Source organism: Lytechinus variegatus, chromosome 11 (genome assembly GCF_018143015.1).
Source record: "Lytechinus variegatus isolate NC3 chromosome 11, Lvar_3.0, whole genome shotgun sequence".
Taxonomy (NCBI): Eukaryota; Metazoa; Echinodermata; class Echinoidea; order Temnopleuroida; family Toxopneustidae; genus Lytechinus; species Lytechinus variegatus.
In genome coordinates this window covers 32,457,275-32,478,131 of record NC_054750.1, presented here as the reverse complement: position 1 = coordinate 32,478,131, position 20,857 = coordinate 32,457,275, and the positions used below count along the sequence as shown (strand labels likewise).

The 20,857-nt window shown below is 37.6% G+C and overlaps 1 protein-coding gene across 3 annotated transcripts in view; it reads left to right on the top strand.

Annotated features, from left to right (window-relative positions):
- LOC121424497 (protein patched homolog 1-like) overlaps positions 1-20,857 on the top strand; it is a 71,351-nt gene that overhangs the window by 25,348 nt on the left and 25,146 nt on the right. For all 3 annotated transcript variants that reach the window (XM_041620206.1, XM_041620205.1, XM_041620207.1), the window contains exons 4-6: positions 16,253-16,442; positions 19,018-19,087; positions 19,529-19,626. In XM_041620206.1, the coding sequence (XP_041476140.1) occupies positions 16,253-16,442; positions 19,018-19,087; positions 19,529-19,626 (358 nt within the window). The remainder of the gene's footprint in view (positions 1-16,252; positions 16,443-19,017; positions 19,088-19,528; positions 19,627-20,857) is intronic.

The following is a 20,857-nucleotide window of genomic DNA, read 5'->3' as shown; positions in this document are numbered from 1 at the left end:
CCTGACTTCGCAACAATGCACTAAAACTAAATGCTACAGCATATTAGATAGGATTCTCGACATCTTCAAGGCTTGTTTTCAGGGAGCATTTCTTGAAGAAGCAAATATTCGCTCAATAGTGCTCTGACTAGTCTATTTGTATAAGCTATGGAAATTTATAAATCTGATTGGCCCAAAGCAAATAATGTTAGTGAAAGTTCCTGACAAGGTGCTTTCAGAAACTCGCCCCAGGTTGTCCAGTGTACCATCCTTAGTCTGTGTCCACTTGTCAGGCATCTGTCTGTCCATCCATCCATCTGTGCAAACTTCTTTTGCATTGTCCCTACTCCCTATTTACCAGTGAAGGTGACTTGTATGGGTTATGAGATCAAAGGTTCAAGGTCGGCTGGTCAGCCCCACTGACTCATTTTAAAACCATGCATGCAGGAAATGCTTGAACTGAAGTTTAATCAAACTTAGATTTTTAATACCTTTTTAATACCTGCAATGAGATTAGGGTTTCATGACATAAGGTCAAAGGTTGAATGTCAAATAGGAGGCACAATGACCTTGAGAGATCATGGGGTCACTGACCAAAAGTTCAAGGTCACATAGATCTGTGAGTTACACATACAATGTATTTCAGATCTACCTTGTCAAGAATCTGTTTGGAGTCGTTCTCAAAGCACTGATGATCGACATTAATAGCTATTCGTGCAGACATTTTCTTCTGATATCAAATGACAATTTCCCCAAGCATCCTTGACGGTTTGATCCCAAAATAGCGAATTATCCACAAGTGTGAACCCTTTCCGATTGTGGAGATGCGAGGTGCTCCCAAATTGCATTAGGGTGAGATTATTTTAGCCCTCTTTAGAGACTCTCTTTCTTGTCGGTGAGTGAACATTTTGAAGCGGCACGACACCATGGCCTGTGTCGAGATGAATTTAGAATGGGGAGAGGAGCGAGTTTGAATTACAGGAAGGCCGGGAAGACTCCTCAAACTTTAAGAATGATATCATGTTCAGCACTGTAGATGAACTTTGACTTGAAAGTACATTGCAAACATTTTCTTCAATATTATGTAGTGCTAAACAGGCCCCACACCTGTTTCTGTTTTAATGAAAACAAACAAAGGAGATGATGCAGAGGTATGTTGTTCTATGGGAGAGACCCCTACATGTATCTTGGGCTCTACGGAAATAAACATTAAATGGCGTAAAACTTGTAATTTCAGTGTTGACATTTGTAATGACTACAGTTTTGCAGTGACACTGACAAACTGAAAATGATTAGATTATGCTGCCTTGCTCGAAGCATTGATGGTAATTGATCTTTGAGCTGGTTATTGCTATTTGTGATTCTACAATGTCCGCTTTGCCATTGGTATTGCATGGTATCTTGTATTTTAGTTCCCTCTGCTTTTTTACTTTAAATGAGAGGGAGAGGTTCATTAGTTTAAAATTGATCTTAGTCTTTAAAAGTATATAGGCCCTACACCTTCATCTCAAGAGGAGTTAAGTAAATATGTCCTACTTCCAAATTTCCATTGCACCACTTTCCAAAAAGCATACTTGTATGTTCTTATATTACCTGCATGAACAGGTGACATCACATTCTTGGAAATCTTTAAGAAGCTTCAGAAAATTCTGTCTCAGAAAAGACACATGATTCCTTGTAGTTGTACAAAAAAGAACCAAACCAACTGCATGGGCCCCTTCTCCAAACAAGTGTGGCAGTCACAGTTACCCTATTACCCCACAGAAAAGGTATTCTGAAATGGACATCCATTAAATAATGCAGGAATTTATGGCCATTCTTGAAGTAGTCTGACCTTGATAACTGAAACCCCTGCAAAACAATGGACCCTTTCAGAGATGGTGTTTTCATTAGGCAATACCTCTGATGGAAGTGCAGTTAAAACAAGTCAAGGCCCTACCTCCAAACTCCCTGCATTTACTGAACAAATGTACATGTGATATACCCTCTGGCTGTGTGTTATTAAAGGGAAAAGTCCACCCTGTTCTGCTCTTAGTTTGAGCATGGAGGGTCCATGGTTTGAGTAAAAACAGAAAATATGAAATCAAAGTTATTGAGTGTTTGGAGAAAATTCCTCACTGAATCTTAAGAAATAATTTGTATTGCAAGCAGCAACTGCCTAAAAACAACCCAATGTTATGAATGATGAATTTGTAAATACCCATTGTAATGGTTCATGATGAGTGTCGATGGAAACAGCTTTCTTATAGAGGCAGAAAAGATGTGCATGATTATATTTTGAAATCTTTTTGTTTCTGAAAGAACATTGCATTATTTTATATCAATATCACAGGACACAGGGGCCTACTGTACATTGTAATTGTCGCTTCATGCTTGCATGTGATATTACCTAAAGAATCTTTCACTTTGTTATTCTTTGGGATTTGAACCAAACCTTCGTTATATTTTGTTTTCTCATTAAACATGAATTTTACTCTCAGGTTGGAGTTGGACTTTCCGTTTAGCAATTGTCCAAAGATTTATCAAGATTTTTTTGTAAATGTAGGCCTATAACAATTCAGGTTCATTTTACAAATGAAGGAACGCTTTGATGTTTTAGAAGAGTATCTCAACTTCCTATTAGTTTTACCCCCACTTTCATTGACTGACACACAAATGTTTGTATAGTCTTTCAACCTTTGGTTGTAAAGTGTAAACATAACATGCTTCTTGATTTGTATAGTATGCATGTCATATGGTTTGATAATACCTGTTAAAGCTCCCATTATCACCATTCTTTCCTGTACCTCCAAGAGAAATCTGGTGGAAAAATATAGATTAACAGCTGCTCTTTGACAGCGGTCCCACGCAGTGGTCCGTTCAGGAGCTAAGCGAGAGACATTTGTGCTTCCCAATGCAATCTGCAGTGCTTTCCTTGGCCCCTGTCTTGGGGGTTTCGATCCAGAAAGATCAGATGGAACGCATGCCAAAAACCAAAGGCAGAGGCACAACTTTCTGGGATAGAGAGCACTAAGAGAGTAGTTCGCTCAAAGTTCAGTAGTAGAGACGAGAGATAAGTATGTCATGTTAAGCCATCATCTAGCCAATTTGAGGGAAGTTTTTTGGCGTCTTCGGCCCTGCTGGGACGTTGTGAATCGGGACTATGACGCAGATAGGGCACACAGAGCCTAGATTATTGTGAGTTTGTGCATTAAAAGGATGTTAAAATGAAATATGCTTGAAATTTGAAAATTTCCCCCTAAAGTTTTGATATCGTTCCCGGTGACCTTGTTCCTGTTGCCCTTGTTGTCGCCCCCTACTTTGTTACCTTGAAGATAATGTTTCCTGCGATGAGTCCATGGAGGATTCTTACATTTTAGAAATTAAAGATGCTCTTTCAACTTCATAAACTAATATAATGTACAAGACTACAAGTACAACTTCTTACATACACGTATGTTAATATCTTCGTTGGCATAACTGTTATCCATTACAGAGCTTTGAAAGAGTAATACCCTACTACATCTGGTTGGTCATAAGACTTTAACATTGACTTTTGGTCATAAATCATACTTTGAATTATAGTATTGCTAGATCATGTAATATCCCTGGTTCACGTTCGAGAGGTTGTTCTTTGAGTTTGAGGAAGTCAAGACTTTGAAGCCCCACACTGCCAACATCCGAGCTTTAAACAGGCTTTTGTTTATTCATTTGGATATTAACATCCTGGAAATTATTTGTAAACATTAAAACTTGAACAAATGAATAATGGGATTATTATGTTTTGATACCTATTTCTCTCTGCCTTGTACATGTAGCTCTTTTCTGAATATTAACCTGTTGATGATAAGGGCCTACACTTATTTTTCCTCAAAAAAAAACAAAGCAAAACCTGAAACATAATGAAACAAAACTGCAACAGCACAACAGCAACATTAGTAATATCAAGGATATGTCTTATTTTATCTAACTTTGTCCTATGTAATATCCTTTTTTGTACCATAATTTACTTTTTGGTCCATATTTTTGATTGATGAGAAATTGCAACCTGGCCTTTTCTGGCCTGCACTGGGATAAAAGAATACTAGACCCACCACCACCTCCAAACTTTCTCTTGGTTATTTATTCAGGCATGGGCCAGTGCCCGACCAAAGAAAAAACCATGATCGTGTGTGGCATGTTTAGGAAAGCTCTATCATTTATCAGACCAGGGTTGTAGGCTGTTTATGAAAGCTAAGCTGGATGATAATATTCATGTTTTTCTATGGGAGGCATGGTCGCACAACCTCCTCCTGTGTCATGTTGAAAACAGTTTGGAGATAGTAGCAATGTTTTCATCCTGCCATCGCAACCATTACAAGAGATGGGATGGGGGGAGGAGTGGGGTGCAGCTTTTTAGAGTTTGTGTATGTTGAAAATGCCTCAAATTTTACTGAAAAAAATGATTTATCATTACTTGATATTTAATTCCTGTTTTAGAATACATGTCCTCCTTTTCTTGTTATTTTACAACCCCTCCCCCCTCTTCTCTTTCTCCTTCATCACCCCCTTCACCCTTGTCTTAATGGAGAATCTTCTTACTTGTGTAAAAGTATAATATTGAATGGATTTAGGTTTACTTTCTTGCACCTACAAATGCAATGCATGAATACAATTGCAAAGTTATGATGAAGTATCAAGGGGAAAGCCTTTTTATCATGGACATTTCTTTTTTTTAGGGGGGGGGGCGCAGGGGAGGGGAGTTAGCCTGCTCCTTCGACTTGTCACAGTTTGCTGCACTTGTTGCTTGTGACTGCTCATCTCTTTATTTCTATTGTTGTAATTTCTGGTGGAGAATTGCTGCTATTAGCATACTTTTCAGAGTCAAAGAAAGGGACCTGAAAAGCAAGTCAATTCGAACGAGGGGCCAAATAGGCAATGGTGCCTCCAACCTTTTCAGCCCAGTCTACTTTTCTGTTCATTCCTTTCTCCGAAGGTATTCACTCCCTTCTTGCCCAATAATAGTCGAAACGGTCTTCTATCTGGTTCCTTCGATGGGGTTCTGCTGCATCCTGATTATTTGGCAATAACTGCCTGGTCTTTTGATGATCGAGGTGTCATTCAGTGGAGAAATAGTGTTTTTTTCTTCCCCATTTTCATTCAGGTTATTGTTCCATTTGATGTTATTTGTTCTCACTCCAATCAAATGCTATTTTCAAAATAGACTTTGTGCTGGGAGATAGGACTATATTGACAGCCCTGTTTGTTAAGCTATGGCTTCGTAAAGGGAGAGTGAATGTACAGGTTTCTTTATTCAGAACTAGAACAATTTTTGTCTTACTGTAAATTTCCTACTTTTTCTTGCCTTAAAGTTATAATAGCCCATGTTTTAAGTTGACCCCCCCCCATCATTCCACGGTGCTCACCTACAAATGATGAATTGCACTGTATTTTAATGTGGAGGTCCATGTCCAAATGACAAAGTGTTTTATTAAGGCAAACTTATCCCAGTTGTGATGAGTAACAAATCACCATCATCTTTAATGTAGCTCTAGAAAGTTCTGACACATTTGCCCAAGATAATTACAAATTTGAGATTTTATTGTTTTGGTGATCTCATCTTTCAAACAGCCATACATAGGCCTATGTCCGATTTCTTTTGAATTCATGTCCATTCTGTCCTTTCTACTTTCTCCTTTCATTAAAAAAATATTACCCAGGTTGCATTGCACTTTTAAGCAGTCATTTTCAAAACTTTTCTTTATTCTTGTAAAGTTTGGAAATGCTCGACATTTCATAAGCTTGAATAAGGTAGACAGATGCACTTTGGACACACTTCTTTGCCCTTCTCTTTTTTTAAGCTCCCCTATAATTACAATGCCAGTAATAGAATATTTCAGTCAATCTTTCACTCAAGTGCCATATAAATATTCTTTAACTTGATGTACCGGTACTCCACCATTATAATGTACGTACTCACAATTCCCTTCTGGTGATGTCGGTCTAGTGTACATTTGCTTTGCAAGTTGATAAAATGAAGAGGTCAATTGAGAAGGCAAGGTCAATGTCATCTCCATCTTTCATTCTCTATTCAACTCTTTTGTTTTGCCATAAAGTAGGCCTATAGGGCCTACACATTTTACGTTTTGACAGTTCGCACTTCAGGTTGACACTTTCAAATAGGCCTACATTTTTTTCCTAGGCTGTCATATAGGATCTTACGTTAAACTTAATTATTTATAATTGGCTTTTTTTTTCAGCCCACAATGCATTAAAGTTGCAAGTAATGAAAATAATTCATAATTATTGAACTTGATTTTATGTTGTTTTTTAAGTTACATGTAAGGGTTTAACAGCTCTTCTGCGCTTATCCCCACCACTTGAACTTGAAGGAGGATTTCATCAAGTTTTGGTCAGTGACTTTCACTTATGTTTTCAATATCAGTGAAATCCACTGGCTGTTTCATTCATGATATGCTTAGCTTAGCCCTTACACTATCCAGTGCCAACTTTACCTACATGTATGGCAAATGAATGGCTGTCTTTAGTCCCATATACTGAGGACTTTGTGGTGGTCCTGGTCATTATAGGAGATGATCCTTGTTTTGTTGTGCAGGCTGTTTGGTAATCTTATTCCCAGCCTATCCCCCATTGTTTGAGGGGTTTAGGGTGCAGGGGATGAGAATGGAACCCATTCTCACCTTCAAAATACACCATTTTTGACAGTGTATGACGTATGAAAACCAGATAAAGGGAAACAACCTCTTATGGAATGCTCTCTTCTTGCTAAGTTCTTGTGTCTGTGTGTTTAAGACTGTAGAGGCTTTGTGCCATGAATCGTAATTTACACCTGGGTCCATCTTGTAAAGAGTTCTGATTGATCCAGTCAACATCAGCTATATGGAAATCCCATCAATGTTACAATTTTTCTTTAGAAAATTTGCACTACGTACTTTGTGAACAAAGAGAAGCACACTGAATTTTCAAGAAAAACAATGAATGTATTGATTTATCATATCTAGAAATTATTTTGAACAAACATCCTTTTTTTAATTTTGATGTTGCTGCTTTTCATGGTTGTAATTGATTAGATCAGTCATAACTCTTTAAGACAGGGCCCAGATCATTGCAGTTTTTCGATCAATAACCACTTGACCATGGCATTGGTCTACATGTAGTAAGTTGTTGATATGGATGTAGAAAAATATGGTTCTCTTCTCGATGATGGTTTGAAAATGACCTCATGAGTATTGATATTTTTCAGAATGCCAATATGTGTTCATATTTCTCTTTGATTAATTTCAGTTGAATTACAAAATTGTTCCTTTCCGAGTTGAGAGGAATAATGAAATGTACCTGAGAGGAATAAAAGGTAGATTGCTATGTATAGCCTATAGTAATCTTGAGGAAACTCCTTTTTTCCAAATGCAAACTTTGTCATTACTTCAAGGAAGTTCCAGAAAGGCATGATACACATGATCATTTTTTGGATGATCACTTGAGTTTTTTATCAGTGCTCCATGATCTGTGTGTTTTTAACCCCCTATATATTCATGCAAAGAAGAGGAGTGCCCCCTTTCTTGTGCTTCAGAACTCCATTACAGCCTCCACGCTGTTCCCTCCAACTAAAATAACATCGCCTCGGCTTCCCTGCATGCTCTTATTTTGTTGTTGGTGGGGCTGATAATGAACTTCATGAAGTTCTCCTCTCACCCCCTGTCTCTTCTTGCTCTCGGAAGAGGTTTTGTCTCTCATCGCCCGGGCTGTGGGCTAAAGGTACAGCGGGGTTTGTGTTTGTGTGGTCCCCGGTTTGTTGGGCGAGTGTGTATATATTGGGTAGAAGTTCAAGGGTGCAGAGATAGAGGATGGGAGAGGGAGAGGTGATGGGAGCGGGGAGAGATGGAGCTGGGGGTAGAGGAAGGGTGGTGGGGGGAGAGACAGAGATGAAGGGAGAGAGGGAGTAAGATAGAGTGAGAGGAAGAATAAGGAGGAAAGTTCAGATGATATGGTACTGGTAATTGGTAGAAGATGGGGAGAAGAGACTTCTATTTATATTAATTATATTTCCTCTCACAATGTTTGCAGTAAATTCTAACATTTTGTAGAGAGATGGTTTCTGGAGATAGGAGAAATATATATTGGATTACGATAAATAATGAACTAAAAGAGGACCCTAGAAAGAGCTGGTCAGTACAATATTGAGCAAAATTTTTGATGCATGGAAATTAGAGGGGTTTTTAGGTTTTAAATGGCCAAGGTCAAGCACAAATTTTGAAAGTCCTGTCTTGCGTTTCTCTGATCAGCTTTTTAAAAATCACATCCTTGTTTTGCATCTGCGCTAATTCTGTCTTCTTATATCTGTGGATCCCACTGTTATAACTAAGAAGGTTAAAAACAATCTTTTGAATGGTTTGAGGTGGCTTTGGCTTGGTTCTGCTAATAATTTTAACACCCCTATAAGTTCACTGTCACTGAAGTCTTCCTGTTTCTGTTGGTTCTCCTAACAGGAGGGCTGGAAAAACAATGCCCCAAGCTTTGTGTACAGAATGGCTGACATCTCCCACTCAAGAAACTCTTTTTATTTTTCTAGCAGTATCATGGTCTTGACTTCCCTCCATGGTTGCAACCGTGATCTTTTTTGTTCATTCTCTTTTAAATCCTCAGACCATATACCCACTGAGACCATTTTTTTTTTGTTTTCTAGATATTGTGCAGTCACTCTTTATGAAACCCATCTCAAAGTAGAACTTATTTGGAAAAGGAAACTGGTGGAATATCAAAAAGATTAAACTGCTGTTATATTTTCTGAGGCTTGTTCTTGTCTTTCTTTGGCAAAGATTATAATTTTGTGAAATTGTGATCCACCATGTTTTGGCTGTTAATATGTACAACTTTATAAAAATCGAAGGACTAATAAGCGCGAAGTGCTGTACAGGGTTGATTTTGTAAAACACTTGCACGCATTTCTAAAAAAAGCTCTTTGATCTTGATCTGGTTTTATGTAGGACCAAAGGTCTCTTTCCCTGTGATCTATTAACACCATTTTCTGACCCCCACCCTCTCTGCTCAACCTGCCCACCCCCATGGGACACAATAGGATGTTCTGGCATTGGCATCTGGTAGTCATGACTAGAGGGGCACCAGAAGGCTATAAAGTATGGCCTCTGCCAAGTTTATTTTCTTAGGGGTGCTGCATTTGAGCTTATTCACCATAACTGTGTTCACATGTGCCAGTGAACTTGTTGGGTACTCCCAAAATTTGATTTGAATTCCACAAGCTCGGCATAGGCAGTCACCTTTACTATTGTTGGCAGTAGGCCTTTAAAAAAACTCTGAAAATTACAATATGTTTATGATGAAAATTTAAGATAGTACAGGTGATGATGACGTTGAAATTGATGATGATGTTAATGATGGTGGTGGACGGTGGTGGTGGTAGTGGTGATGATGAGGACGATTATGATGATCATGGTGATGGTGGTAGTGTTGGTGATAAAGAAGGTGATGATGATGATGATGATGGTGATGGTGATGATTATGACGATGGTCTTGATGATGATAATAGTGATGACGATGATGATGATTTGGTAATGATGATGATCATTATGATTATTGTGATGATGATAATGATGATGTGGTAATGATGATAATGATGATGTGGTAATGATGATTATGATGAAGCTGGAGAAATTTGATGATAGTGATGATGGTACGAGCCTGTTGAAGTTATGGTGAGGTTGATGGTGATGATGGCGATTACGATGAATACATTTTTTATGGGGAGAAGGGGAGGGGTAGAAAATATGATAAATAGTCTGTGATATTGATTCTATAGTGAACAGTTGTGTTACTTGATAATAATATGAATTCTAAGTGCGTTTAACCCCCTGCGCTTTCCATGACATCTTGCCAAATGTGAACAGGCCCACTCCCCCTTCTTGAACACTGTTTATCCATGAGTGGCCCTGTCAAACAATGCTGGTGTTTTCTGATTGAAGGGAAATGTGATGAATTAGTTTTGTTTATCTCAATACAGCAGATTGGTAGAAGATGGCATCCAAATAATGTATTGTAGAATAGGGCCGAGCTGCCTTCATAGATCTTGAAGGAAAGGAAGAAATATGGCCCAAAATCTAGAATTTTCAGGAGAAAAGGTGGAGTTTTTAAAATTTAAATAATACATTGACTCGGTCAAAAGTTACCAATCTATTTCATAAAAGGTGACTGGGCTAGTTTAACTTTCAAATCAAAAGGTTTTTCATTGGGTGAAAAAGATAAATCATCAGTTTTTCATTATCTATCCTTCCATCCATCCATCCAACAATTCCACAAGGGTATTAGTGTTGTTGCTGTGTTACTTTTGTGGTATTGTTGGAAAAACATGAATAACTTATCATTTAGTGTAACTTTCATTTTTGGGAATCTCATTTTCACCTGAATTATTGGGTGCCGTGTGAATGTTCAGTAGTACTAGCCTATTTTTTTAAAATGAAGTAGTAAGTAAATAAGATTTTTTTTTATAACATTCTGTTAAATGTATTTCCAAGTCCACATTTGTACTTGAGTTTTTACTTGGCTCTAAATTTCTGCCATTTGACTGCAGCCTCTTAGGTAGGACTTGAAGCCAAGATTATAGCCAGGAGTTGATAGAAGAAGTGATCAAAAAATTGTCATGAATTCTTGAAGATTGATCATCAGGATAGCCATTATTTTATTAATAAAATGTCATCAATCATCACAAAAAAAATGACCGCGCGAGGGTTTTTCGTTCAGCATTCATTTCACTTTGTTTGGCAATCAACTCCATGTTTCCTGGATGAGAGGCTAGACTTATTGAACTGAACATTTTGTTTGGAGGTCATCAGTTGCATCTGAGACAAAAACAACAGTTTTTTTGAAGAACATAATCCCATTCCGGTGCAATGTAAGCCAGTTATCTTCCACTCAACCTGCTACTTTAATACAAGAAAACATAAACATGGGACATGGTCCAAAGAAAAGAAAAAAAAGAAGGAATATAGAATGTTAGGAATGTAGCCCCCCCCCCTTGCCACCATGTATTCTTAGAAATTTTTTAAAATGCTCGAGTTGTTTGTAAAAGAACTTTTTTTAGGGTTGCCACAGAGTGATAAAACTACATGTACATTCGAGGTGTAATGGTCTTGTAATAGTTGTAAATGATATGAAAATTAGTATTGCAAAGTAAAGAAAAAATATTTGCAACCAAATCTAATTATAACATGTAGGTGAATGGACAGAATGGCTATAAGACCATGTGGATAGTGGGCTAACCGATGGTAGACCAAATGACAGTTGACAAGATGGTAATTGGACGAATTGGCATTAGACCAGTTAAAAATAAACCATTTTATTATTTGCCTACAAAGTCTAACAGGCGAGCCACGAGCTATTCACTTTCCACAAATTCCAGCCAGCCCCCTCTCCTGGCCCTCGCTCTGCTATGCCTATGGGGTTTGAATCATTACAATTATTGTCGAAACAGTCCCATTCACAAACTGGTATGAAGCCCGGCCTACACACTTGCACACTGGCCGTTACATAACTGAGTATATAGTGGAAAATGGTGGCCTCGACCTTTTGATCACACAGCCTAGCCAAAAGGGCAATCTTCAATGCACATTCCTGTTTGAGAGAATAAAATAAAAAGAATTTGCTCTTCTGTCAGATTTTAAATTAAAGTGAAAACTTTCTTAATTCTCTGTCACTTTGCTTAATAATGTAACTATTAATATTTCAAGAATATTACTTTTTTCCACCTCCAATTACTGTCTTGCCAGTATTATATATCATTCATATAAATTGTACACTTTCAAAAAGTTTTTTTAATACATGTTCATAACTTTTTTAGTACAGCTTTTCTGTGCATTTCTATTTTAACCGTTGAAATGAGCTGGCTTTAGGCAAATTGGAGACTCAACCGAATTTGCCTTGTTTTTGACCATAGTGTTTCACCCACTTCCCTCAAAACGTCAACAACTTTTTTTAATAAGAAGAACCCCTCCCTCTTGTGTTTGCGGAGAAGATGACCAAGCAGTCTTATGGAATGTGATGTCAGAGAATGAGGTGTCTTGCATCTTTTGTTCCGTAGACCCCTGTCACAATCTGCCTCTATTCATTCGTCCTGAATTCCCCTTGTCTGCTATTCACTCTGCCATTCAGGGGTGCACTATAGCCCCTCTTTCAGACCACCTCCGTTACTCTGCCCCCCTTTACAACCGTTTGTAATTGTAGGCCCGGGTTCGTTAGGTCTGCTGGCAATGGATATTACAGTGGCTCTCGGACCACATCCCACTTTTAGTCCACTTCTGTAACTTTTTCCCCCTTTAAAATGGTTTGAACTTTGTACAAACCATTGGTGCCAGTTGGTACATCCATACTTTACTCTGGTTCTGGAACCTCGGCCCAACTATCAGTCCACTTCCGTCATTCCGTACTCCTTTACTTTATAAAAGTTTGTAGATCTGCTACCTGCAGTTACATATACATAATGAAGTGGCACCTGGACCACATCCCCCTTTTCAGACCAGATATACACTCTGTCCTTTATAAGAATTATAGGCATAATAGTTAATAGGTCTCTATGCCAAGTATATCACAGTGAATCTTGCTACACGTGTATTTGTCTCACCTGCATGGCAGAGCGGGACTGTAAGCGTTGTTTTCTGACGGCGGCAGCAACATAATCAAGATTGAAATTTAATTATATATATATATTTTTTTTTTCTAATGATTTTTTTAATGTAAATAATTTGATTATGTTTGGTTTCTTATTTTTGTTTATACTTGGTCTGTATTGACCCAATTAAACATATAAATACAAAAAAAGAGATTGAAATCTTAACCAAGGTTGAATTTTTTTAAATATCATATTTGGATTATTTCATGAAACTTGGAAAAAGGATTACATGACTGAATTCATAAGTCATGTTAGGGTCAATGAACTTTGACCATGTTGGGGTTCAACACTGAAATCTGAACCAAAAGGTTCAAGGTTAAGTTTTTGAAATGTCTTCACTTTGTTGGGATCTAGTTCATAAAACTTGGACATAAAGAGTAATTAAGCATCACATATCGTCAGCATGAGTTTTAGGTCACATGATTAAGGTCAAAGATGGGTCAATGAACTTAGACCATGTTGGGATATTTTTTTGAAATGTCAGAACTTCTAAAATAATTTTTATGGATCTATTTCATGAAACTTTGACATACATAGGGTAATCAAGTTTCGCTGATAATTTTGCACAATTTCCAGGTCACATGATGAAGACCAAAGGTAATTTTAGGTCAATGAAATCTGACCATGTTGTGAGGTGAACTTTTTTTGAAATGTTATAACTTTTGAAAGTAATGGATCTGTCCTATGAAACTTGGTCACATGGACAATCAAGCATCACTGATCATTTTGTTAAAGTTTTATATCACATAATTAAGGTCAAAGGTCATTAGGGTCAATTAAAAATGGTCTTTTTTTATAGAAAATTGAAAGCCTGAAAAGTGACAATGAGGGTCAACAATGTAGAGGACAGTCGATTATTTTACTAGATTATTCATTATAAAATCTGTGAGCAAATAGTGATATTTTTATTTTTAAAATAGTACGGGGTTAAGGAGAGTACAGGATTAGCGATAGTCTGGGGCTAAGAAAATCCTGTGTAAAAAGGGTATGAGTGTAAAAGGACAGTCCGATTTTAAAGTTTTGTCTGTGCACCAGAAGCAATCATCCAAACTTGCCAAACACAATAGGGCAGTCTGCACCAGCCCAAGTTTTCAAATTAGCGCGCTATTGTTGATCGGGCAAATTATCTTGATTTGAACAATCACAAGATTATTTGTAATGGAGATGCGATTGTCGCGCTAGTTCGTAGGATTAATCTCGTGATTTCAATCCCAAGTCAACTTGGGATTTTTTTGCAAAAATAGCACGCTATTTACGAATTATCCCGCTAATTCACAGGTGCAGACGCACTCGGGATTATTTATTCACAGCGTCAGACCATAATGCATCGATGCCTTGCACGAGCAGGAATCGCTCTTCTTGCGATGGTGGAGACGGGGGTTTCTTGAATCTCGAGATTAATCACGAAGAGGTCCGTTCCGGCTAAAATCCCTAGATAGAGCAAACTCGGGCTGGGGCAGCACCGCCTAATGATAAATGTTTCTTTCCTTATGACAACCACGCATCACTACCAGCGCTTCCCATCTTGGAGTTGGCCATCAATCCTCGTTGTTTATCCTACATTTACACCCCGTTCTCCATTCCTTGCTGGAATAAGATTATGTAAGATTTGTTCTACTGACAGCAAAGCAACTATGGAGTTAACATTAGAGGTATACACCCCATTGATTTTTCTCAGAGAGGATTTCCCATATTGAACGAAGATCGATTCTAAGGGGCTTCTCTGAGCCCCTCCGACAATGGCCCCTGCATTCATCCGTATTTGTGTTTCCCTCTTTAATTGACACGGTAATTATTTGCTCCCTAGGCCGAGTGAGCTCTTCTGCTTGGCCATTGTAAGAGGGCCTATTATGTCCCCCTCCAGCCCCCTATCATTGAATGGCTCTCTCTGGTCAGTGGGAAGGCTTGATTACAGTCATTGGTCACTCCTGATCAAGGTAGGTGGTCAGCTTGTATTGACCAGAAGTGAGAAAGTGAAATGAGTTTTCTTCCTCAGAATTCACACCTCAAAACACTCGGACCCCGTTCAGAGTTGAATTCTAGGACCGATCTGCTCCTGATGGTAATGTGTACACATGGAGCAATCCAGGTCTTCAGGAAGCAACCACCTGAACCATTACCAAACCACTTGGTCCAGGAAACTATTCCTGTGACCCATTTAATAAAGACTAATTTCTATGTCACAATTTTTACTATCAGCCAATCAAATGGAATGATTTCAGTAGCTTTTAACTATTATCGCAAACTCGTCATTATAACATAACAAGTTTTATGAAACAAAACAGGTTCCTGGAATGCTTTACCTTGTCGCCTGTTTCATGATGTACATGTATATGGTCAGAAACCATTTCTGGGGCCGCATTTCATAAAATGTTGCTATTGTGGCAACTTTTCAATTGCCATCCAATGTTGACTGCCATTTGATCCTTGATTTTGATTCGCTGTTCAGTCTTTTGTGATGTTTCTGTGGTATCATGATTTTTTATCAGTGTTAACCACTTTCTATTATCAGGGATATCATTTAGGCCCTATTATTTTATTGGTTTTAATTCAGATGCCAAAACCTGTTATATTTGCATTATGGGCCACTATACCCTTTTCCACACGTTGAATAATGAATGCCATCAGTCATTGAAATGAAGCTATGACCAATCAATTAGCCTCAGACTAGGGGGGGGGGCTTTGTGCTTCAACTTTCACCACCAGACCTCAATTGTACACTTGTGAACATGTTGTTTGAAACCTTGCTCCAACATGGGTTGACCGTCTCTTGGAATAGTGCATTATTGCTTGGTGTATGATTCTATTCCATTTTGATGTAGTCCAACTGCAGACTCCACAAGGAGCGTGGGTGCCCTTGACCCATTCCTGGACTAGGGATTACATTAGATAGTCCAGGACCTTGGCCCCTGTGGGTCACTTGGTTCATTCATTGGAGGGTTGATTTGTGGGCTTCACCCAGGGAGGTCCGGGACCTTGGATGTCAACTCCCCTATCCTCACTCTCAGTTTTGATGAACTTGATGGCTTGCAGTGCTTGAAATACCAGTTGTTATACTAGTCGTTGTTTAGGTGTAATGACTTTTATCGCTCAGGATTATTATTTATGCAGAATGGTTGTGTTATTATCATTATTAAAATGTCCATTTATATTTGATGGACGTTAGTGGAGTCGGTTTCTTTGAAACTGACTTCCGAGGTTTCTGTTTTTCTCGATTCATTTTATTTATTTATCTATTCAAATTTGTATATATAAGCCTGTCTTATCATTTATATTTTGTTTATTCATTAATTTTTGTTAAATATAGATTTTGTTTATTGCTATTGGTTTTTTTGGGAGGGGTAGTGTTTATTTCAATTTTTGTCAATCACCAGCAAAATTTTAATTCCTATTTTCTGGGTATGTTCATTAATATGGGGGGGGGAGGTTGACATAGTTTTCATAAAGTGTTGTATGAATTACATTCATATTAATGGATTCGCACCGTTTCCTTTGTTTTAAAAACCGCTCAATTCCAAATAATTATAGGGTATAAATGTTATGGTAGAAAATATATTGTATTGTAACTTTGATCACATTGTTTTTATGCAATTTTTTTTTCTTTTTTTGTTTGTGTAGTTGGAGGGAGGTTAGAGCAGGAATTGGAGTACACAGAAGCAACATTGGGAACGGGCTGGGGTGCAACAAGCCAAATAATCGTGCAAACGCCAAAGAAAGACGGGGAAAACATCCTCACACAATCGGCCTTACTGCAACATGTTAGGTCGGCCGTTCTTGCGACGCAAGTTGAAGTCGACATGTATGGAGTGTAAGTAGCACATTTTGTTATTTGTCAGTCCTTAGAAAGAAAGTTAAGGTTTAAATAGATATACTCTGAAGGCCTAGCTTATTAAAAATACATTCATGTTATTATCTTGATTTATGATATTCACTTGTTTTCATTCTTTCATCCATTTCTTTGATTCCTTCATTCATCCATCCATTCCTCCATCTATTCATTGATCTATCTTTCCATCCATTCCTGAAAATTTTATAGCGTAGATGTTCCTGTGTGTTTTAGTGATACTTGCAACATCAAAGCCTTGTCTGTGTTCTGAAATTCCAAAGTTTTACAATTATGTGTGAAGAATCATTAGATATTTTTACATACAATGTCTAATTGACACTTGAATGAATTCTTATAAGAAATAAATCTGTAATGGGCTATGTTTTGATGATTGACCCCCAAGCCCCCCCCCCCCATCGCCCCCTTCTTCACCACACCCATCCACTTCCAACCCACATCCTCACCATACCGGAGCAAGACAGGGGTAATAGAGTCGCCCCATGGTAAATAGCTGGCTGGGTTAGACGGGCACTTTGATCCTTGTGGTGGCCCAACCAACAGGCAAGCACTAACTCAATTACGGTGGATGAAATTCTCGAGGATTGTACCCCACTAATAGAACCAAGACTAGTCAAATACTTTTGCGGAGTGGTTATGATATCCTGTATTTACAGAGGTCATTTTAATGTTGGTTTGTGCAATTGTGCTCCATATTCATGCAATGTATAGGCCTACATGTTAAGTAGGTGCTCTCTCATTCATGATACAAAAGTTGATGTTATCCATGTAGTTCGAAACCCTTTAAATTAGAAGATGAGTTGGTTGTACATGATGAAATTAACAATGTAGAATAAGTTTTTTAAAACTTTGAGACTTTGAGTACATTATCTGATGGTAAATTTCTTGAATGGAAAAAAGTGAAATAACTGTTTTTTCGTAATTGATCATGACAAGTACACAGAGTTTTATGATGTTGAATGTTTTTTAGTTAAAGGGATTGTTTAACTTTGTGAGAAGCTGATTTAGAAAATCTCAAATTTAGATGAAATATGTTTATGAGTTTATGTATTTGTTCTAAGAAACGCTGGAAATCATCTTTATTTTGGATGAAAAGTTGTTAGTAGGTGGGAAAAATGTAATTATACATATATTGTAACACATCTCCGAGACGCTTTCCCAAATAAATGTTGACTTCCATAGTAGTAGCAAATAATATGATTCAACTGTTAACTATCTTTATTTTGAATTTGATATGCACTCATAAAAGTGAAATGAAGTATAATAGTAACAAAAATACTTGTCTTTAAGAGACACTAGTCACATTTGTATCATAGCCTTTGCAAAAAGTTACATTGAATGCAGTAGAAGATAATATTAACATAATAAAATCACGCAACAAAAATAAATCATGCATTTAAGAAATTTGTCACTCACGCTTAGTGCCCCTCAGACTCTTGCATGATGTCAGACTGCGGGAGTTGTGGTCAATCCAATCAACACCTTCCAAGGGAAGAACTGCTTGGAATTGTTTGGGGGCAAGCCTAGATCATGATAGATGATAATGCTAATGTGATGTTCCAGATGGGTGTCATATTGGAGGAGGCAGTGACGTCCAGTATCACATTTCAAAACAGAGAACACCCAGAATGCTACTCCTGTTCCATCACTGATGCCATCAGTTATCTCCTTTCCTTTCTCTTGCAAAGCGCTCTCTCTCTCTCTTTGACACTGTTCTCACTACCTTCCTAAATCTAGTTTACTGGAAAGTTGTTTAGTTGAAACTGGTTTAACGTTTAATGAGTACATTCGAAACGATCTTCCAAACTGGTTCATAAAACCACCTCGCGAAGTAGATTTCAAGATCCCTTTGCCTCGTTAAATCAGTTTTAGCGTAAGTGAGGATACAACCATCAATCGGGAAGCGATCTTCGCACATTTTGATTGCGCTACTGACTCCACACGATAGGTGTAGAATGCCTACGCTTCGGTTTCGAATGTTGCCCCACTGAGAGCATTTCCATAGCAACAAGATCAATCTACGTGAAATGATTTTGAAAACCACTTTCGTGTGATCGAATGGGATTGCTAGCAAAGCGATCTTCCAAACTGGTTTCCTGAACCGGTTTCAAGTAAACTAGTTTTAGAAAGCGTAATGAGAACTGTGTCTTTTTCGTACTTGCTATAAAGATCTTCTAATTACTTGCCATTTATTTTCTCTCTCTCTCTCTGATACCCCTCTTACAATAGTTGGTGCAACTGCTTACAACCGGTGCGATTGTGTGCAACATATGTTATGACCAAATGATCGCAAGAGCAATTGTGAAAGCACCTTTACTCTCCTGCTTTTGCTCTCTCTATTTTCTTTCTCTTTCTCCAGCTATCACTTTCTCAAGCTCTCAAGTTTGGGATTGGATTTACTTAATTTGATTGCGTAGCTCTGAAACCATTATCTGTATATCACCAATACAACACCCTCTTCACATCCGAAGCACTATCTCAAAAAAAATGTGCATTTTCATTAAATTGCATGTTTTTCTTTCATTTTTATTTTTTGCAGTACATGGAGTTTTAAAGATGTATGTTTCATAACAGAGTATCCTAGCTTTGAAGACCATTTAATAGATAGTGTGAGTATTTGATTTACAATATTCCATCATTTTGATATAGTCTTTTTTATCATGAATTTTGAAGAATTGTTCTCAAATTTATCGTAAGAATTCATTAAATTTGCTCTGGTTTCTCTTCATTTGCAGTGAATATGAATGTTTTTATCCCAGGCAATTAGGGTTTAGATGAAGACAAAAGTGCATTATATCGTTGAATTGATATCTCTGGATTCTGTTGCATTGAAATATCGATAGCAGGGCTTCATATCACAAAACTTAGCATTGATTCATGTATTTATTGTTTGATCACATCCTTCACTCCTTATGTCAGCGATTTTGGAAATTGAACCTTATTTTACAATATTCTTTAGTCTACATACAACAACAACATTTTAAGATCCTTTAATGTTCCGCCTTATATTTTATGTATTTCAAATGTTCTTTTTATTTTGTTTTCTACAGATTATAGAGAACATTATTCCTTGTACAATAATCACGCCATTGGATTGCTTCTGGGAAGGAGCCAAGTTACTTGGGCCTGAAAGGCCTATTCAAATACCGTAAGTACCTCCTATATTATTACAAATAAATGAATGAATGTATGATCAAATAAATAACTTTTTAAAGTCATGTAATATGCAGATTTACAATGGGGGGGGGGCAAATTTTTTGGAGGAAAATTTTGACATGAAAAGAAATTAAATTTCAAAACAGCGGGCACACCTCTGTTTTAATGGCATTTATTTTTACATTACAAATTTGAATTCTGCTTCTCAAGGGGGGGGGGGTGTGCCTGCTGTGCCCCCCCCCCTTGATCCACTAGTGTCCTTATCCACATAAAATTTTAGTGTGATGGGTTTATCATTGCATTGGAAATGTTCCTGGTATAGTTGGGGCAATATTTTGATTTTGTGGGTAACAAAAGGTTAAAGGTCAGAGGTTATTCAGGACCCCCCTGAGAGCTGCCAGTTTATCCAATAAACATGGCCAAAGAAATGCAGCTTGTGCAAGAAGAGAGTCCTTTCCAAGTCCCTTATGCCCTTAATAGAGAGAGCATACTACATATTTGCTAAAAGAAGCAATAGCTTGTTGGATATTTGGGTTTTTCCCTCTTTCCTATTTTTGTTTTCTTTTTCAATTTTTTGTTGGGTGTGGTTGAGATTCAAAATGACTAAAAAGCGTTTTTAATAGAAATTTTGTGATGTTACTTGCAGTCATTAAATTGGCAATGCGATGTATAGTTTGTGGAGAGGCTTAGCAAAATAAGAAAGTACTTTATAAGGGTCATACATATATACAGAACCTATAAGATGTAAGGGGTGAGGTAAAGCCCCTCAAAGTCCCCCTTGATTAGCTAAATTTTAATTTTCTTGGACTTTGTAGATTGTACTATGTTGGTAAAGGCGCTTATACCAGAATACATAAGGCCTATGTAATGTTATCAAAACAAGGTAAAAAAAACCCCATTAAGCTTGACTATCTTGAAAGATAAAATCGTTGGCACGCAATTATTCGCTATTCAGATGTAGAATTAAAAAAACAGATTGCCCTATTTTGAATTTCTTTTCTATGCAGAGTTTGGGAGTTGCCAAAGTCAATTTACTTCATCGATTTTTCACAGAATGAAAGGACTTTGTGCACCTGTTGAGTTCTTTATAGCTTAGGTTCTTGTAAAGTAGGCAAAAAAGGGGAGAATTCATGTGGATCCAATTGATGGTCATTCACCCTGTCACATTTTCACATGTTCCTGGAATTCGACCCATTTTTCAGATAATAAACAGAGAAATTCCA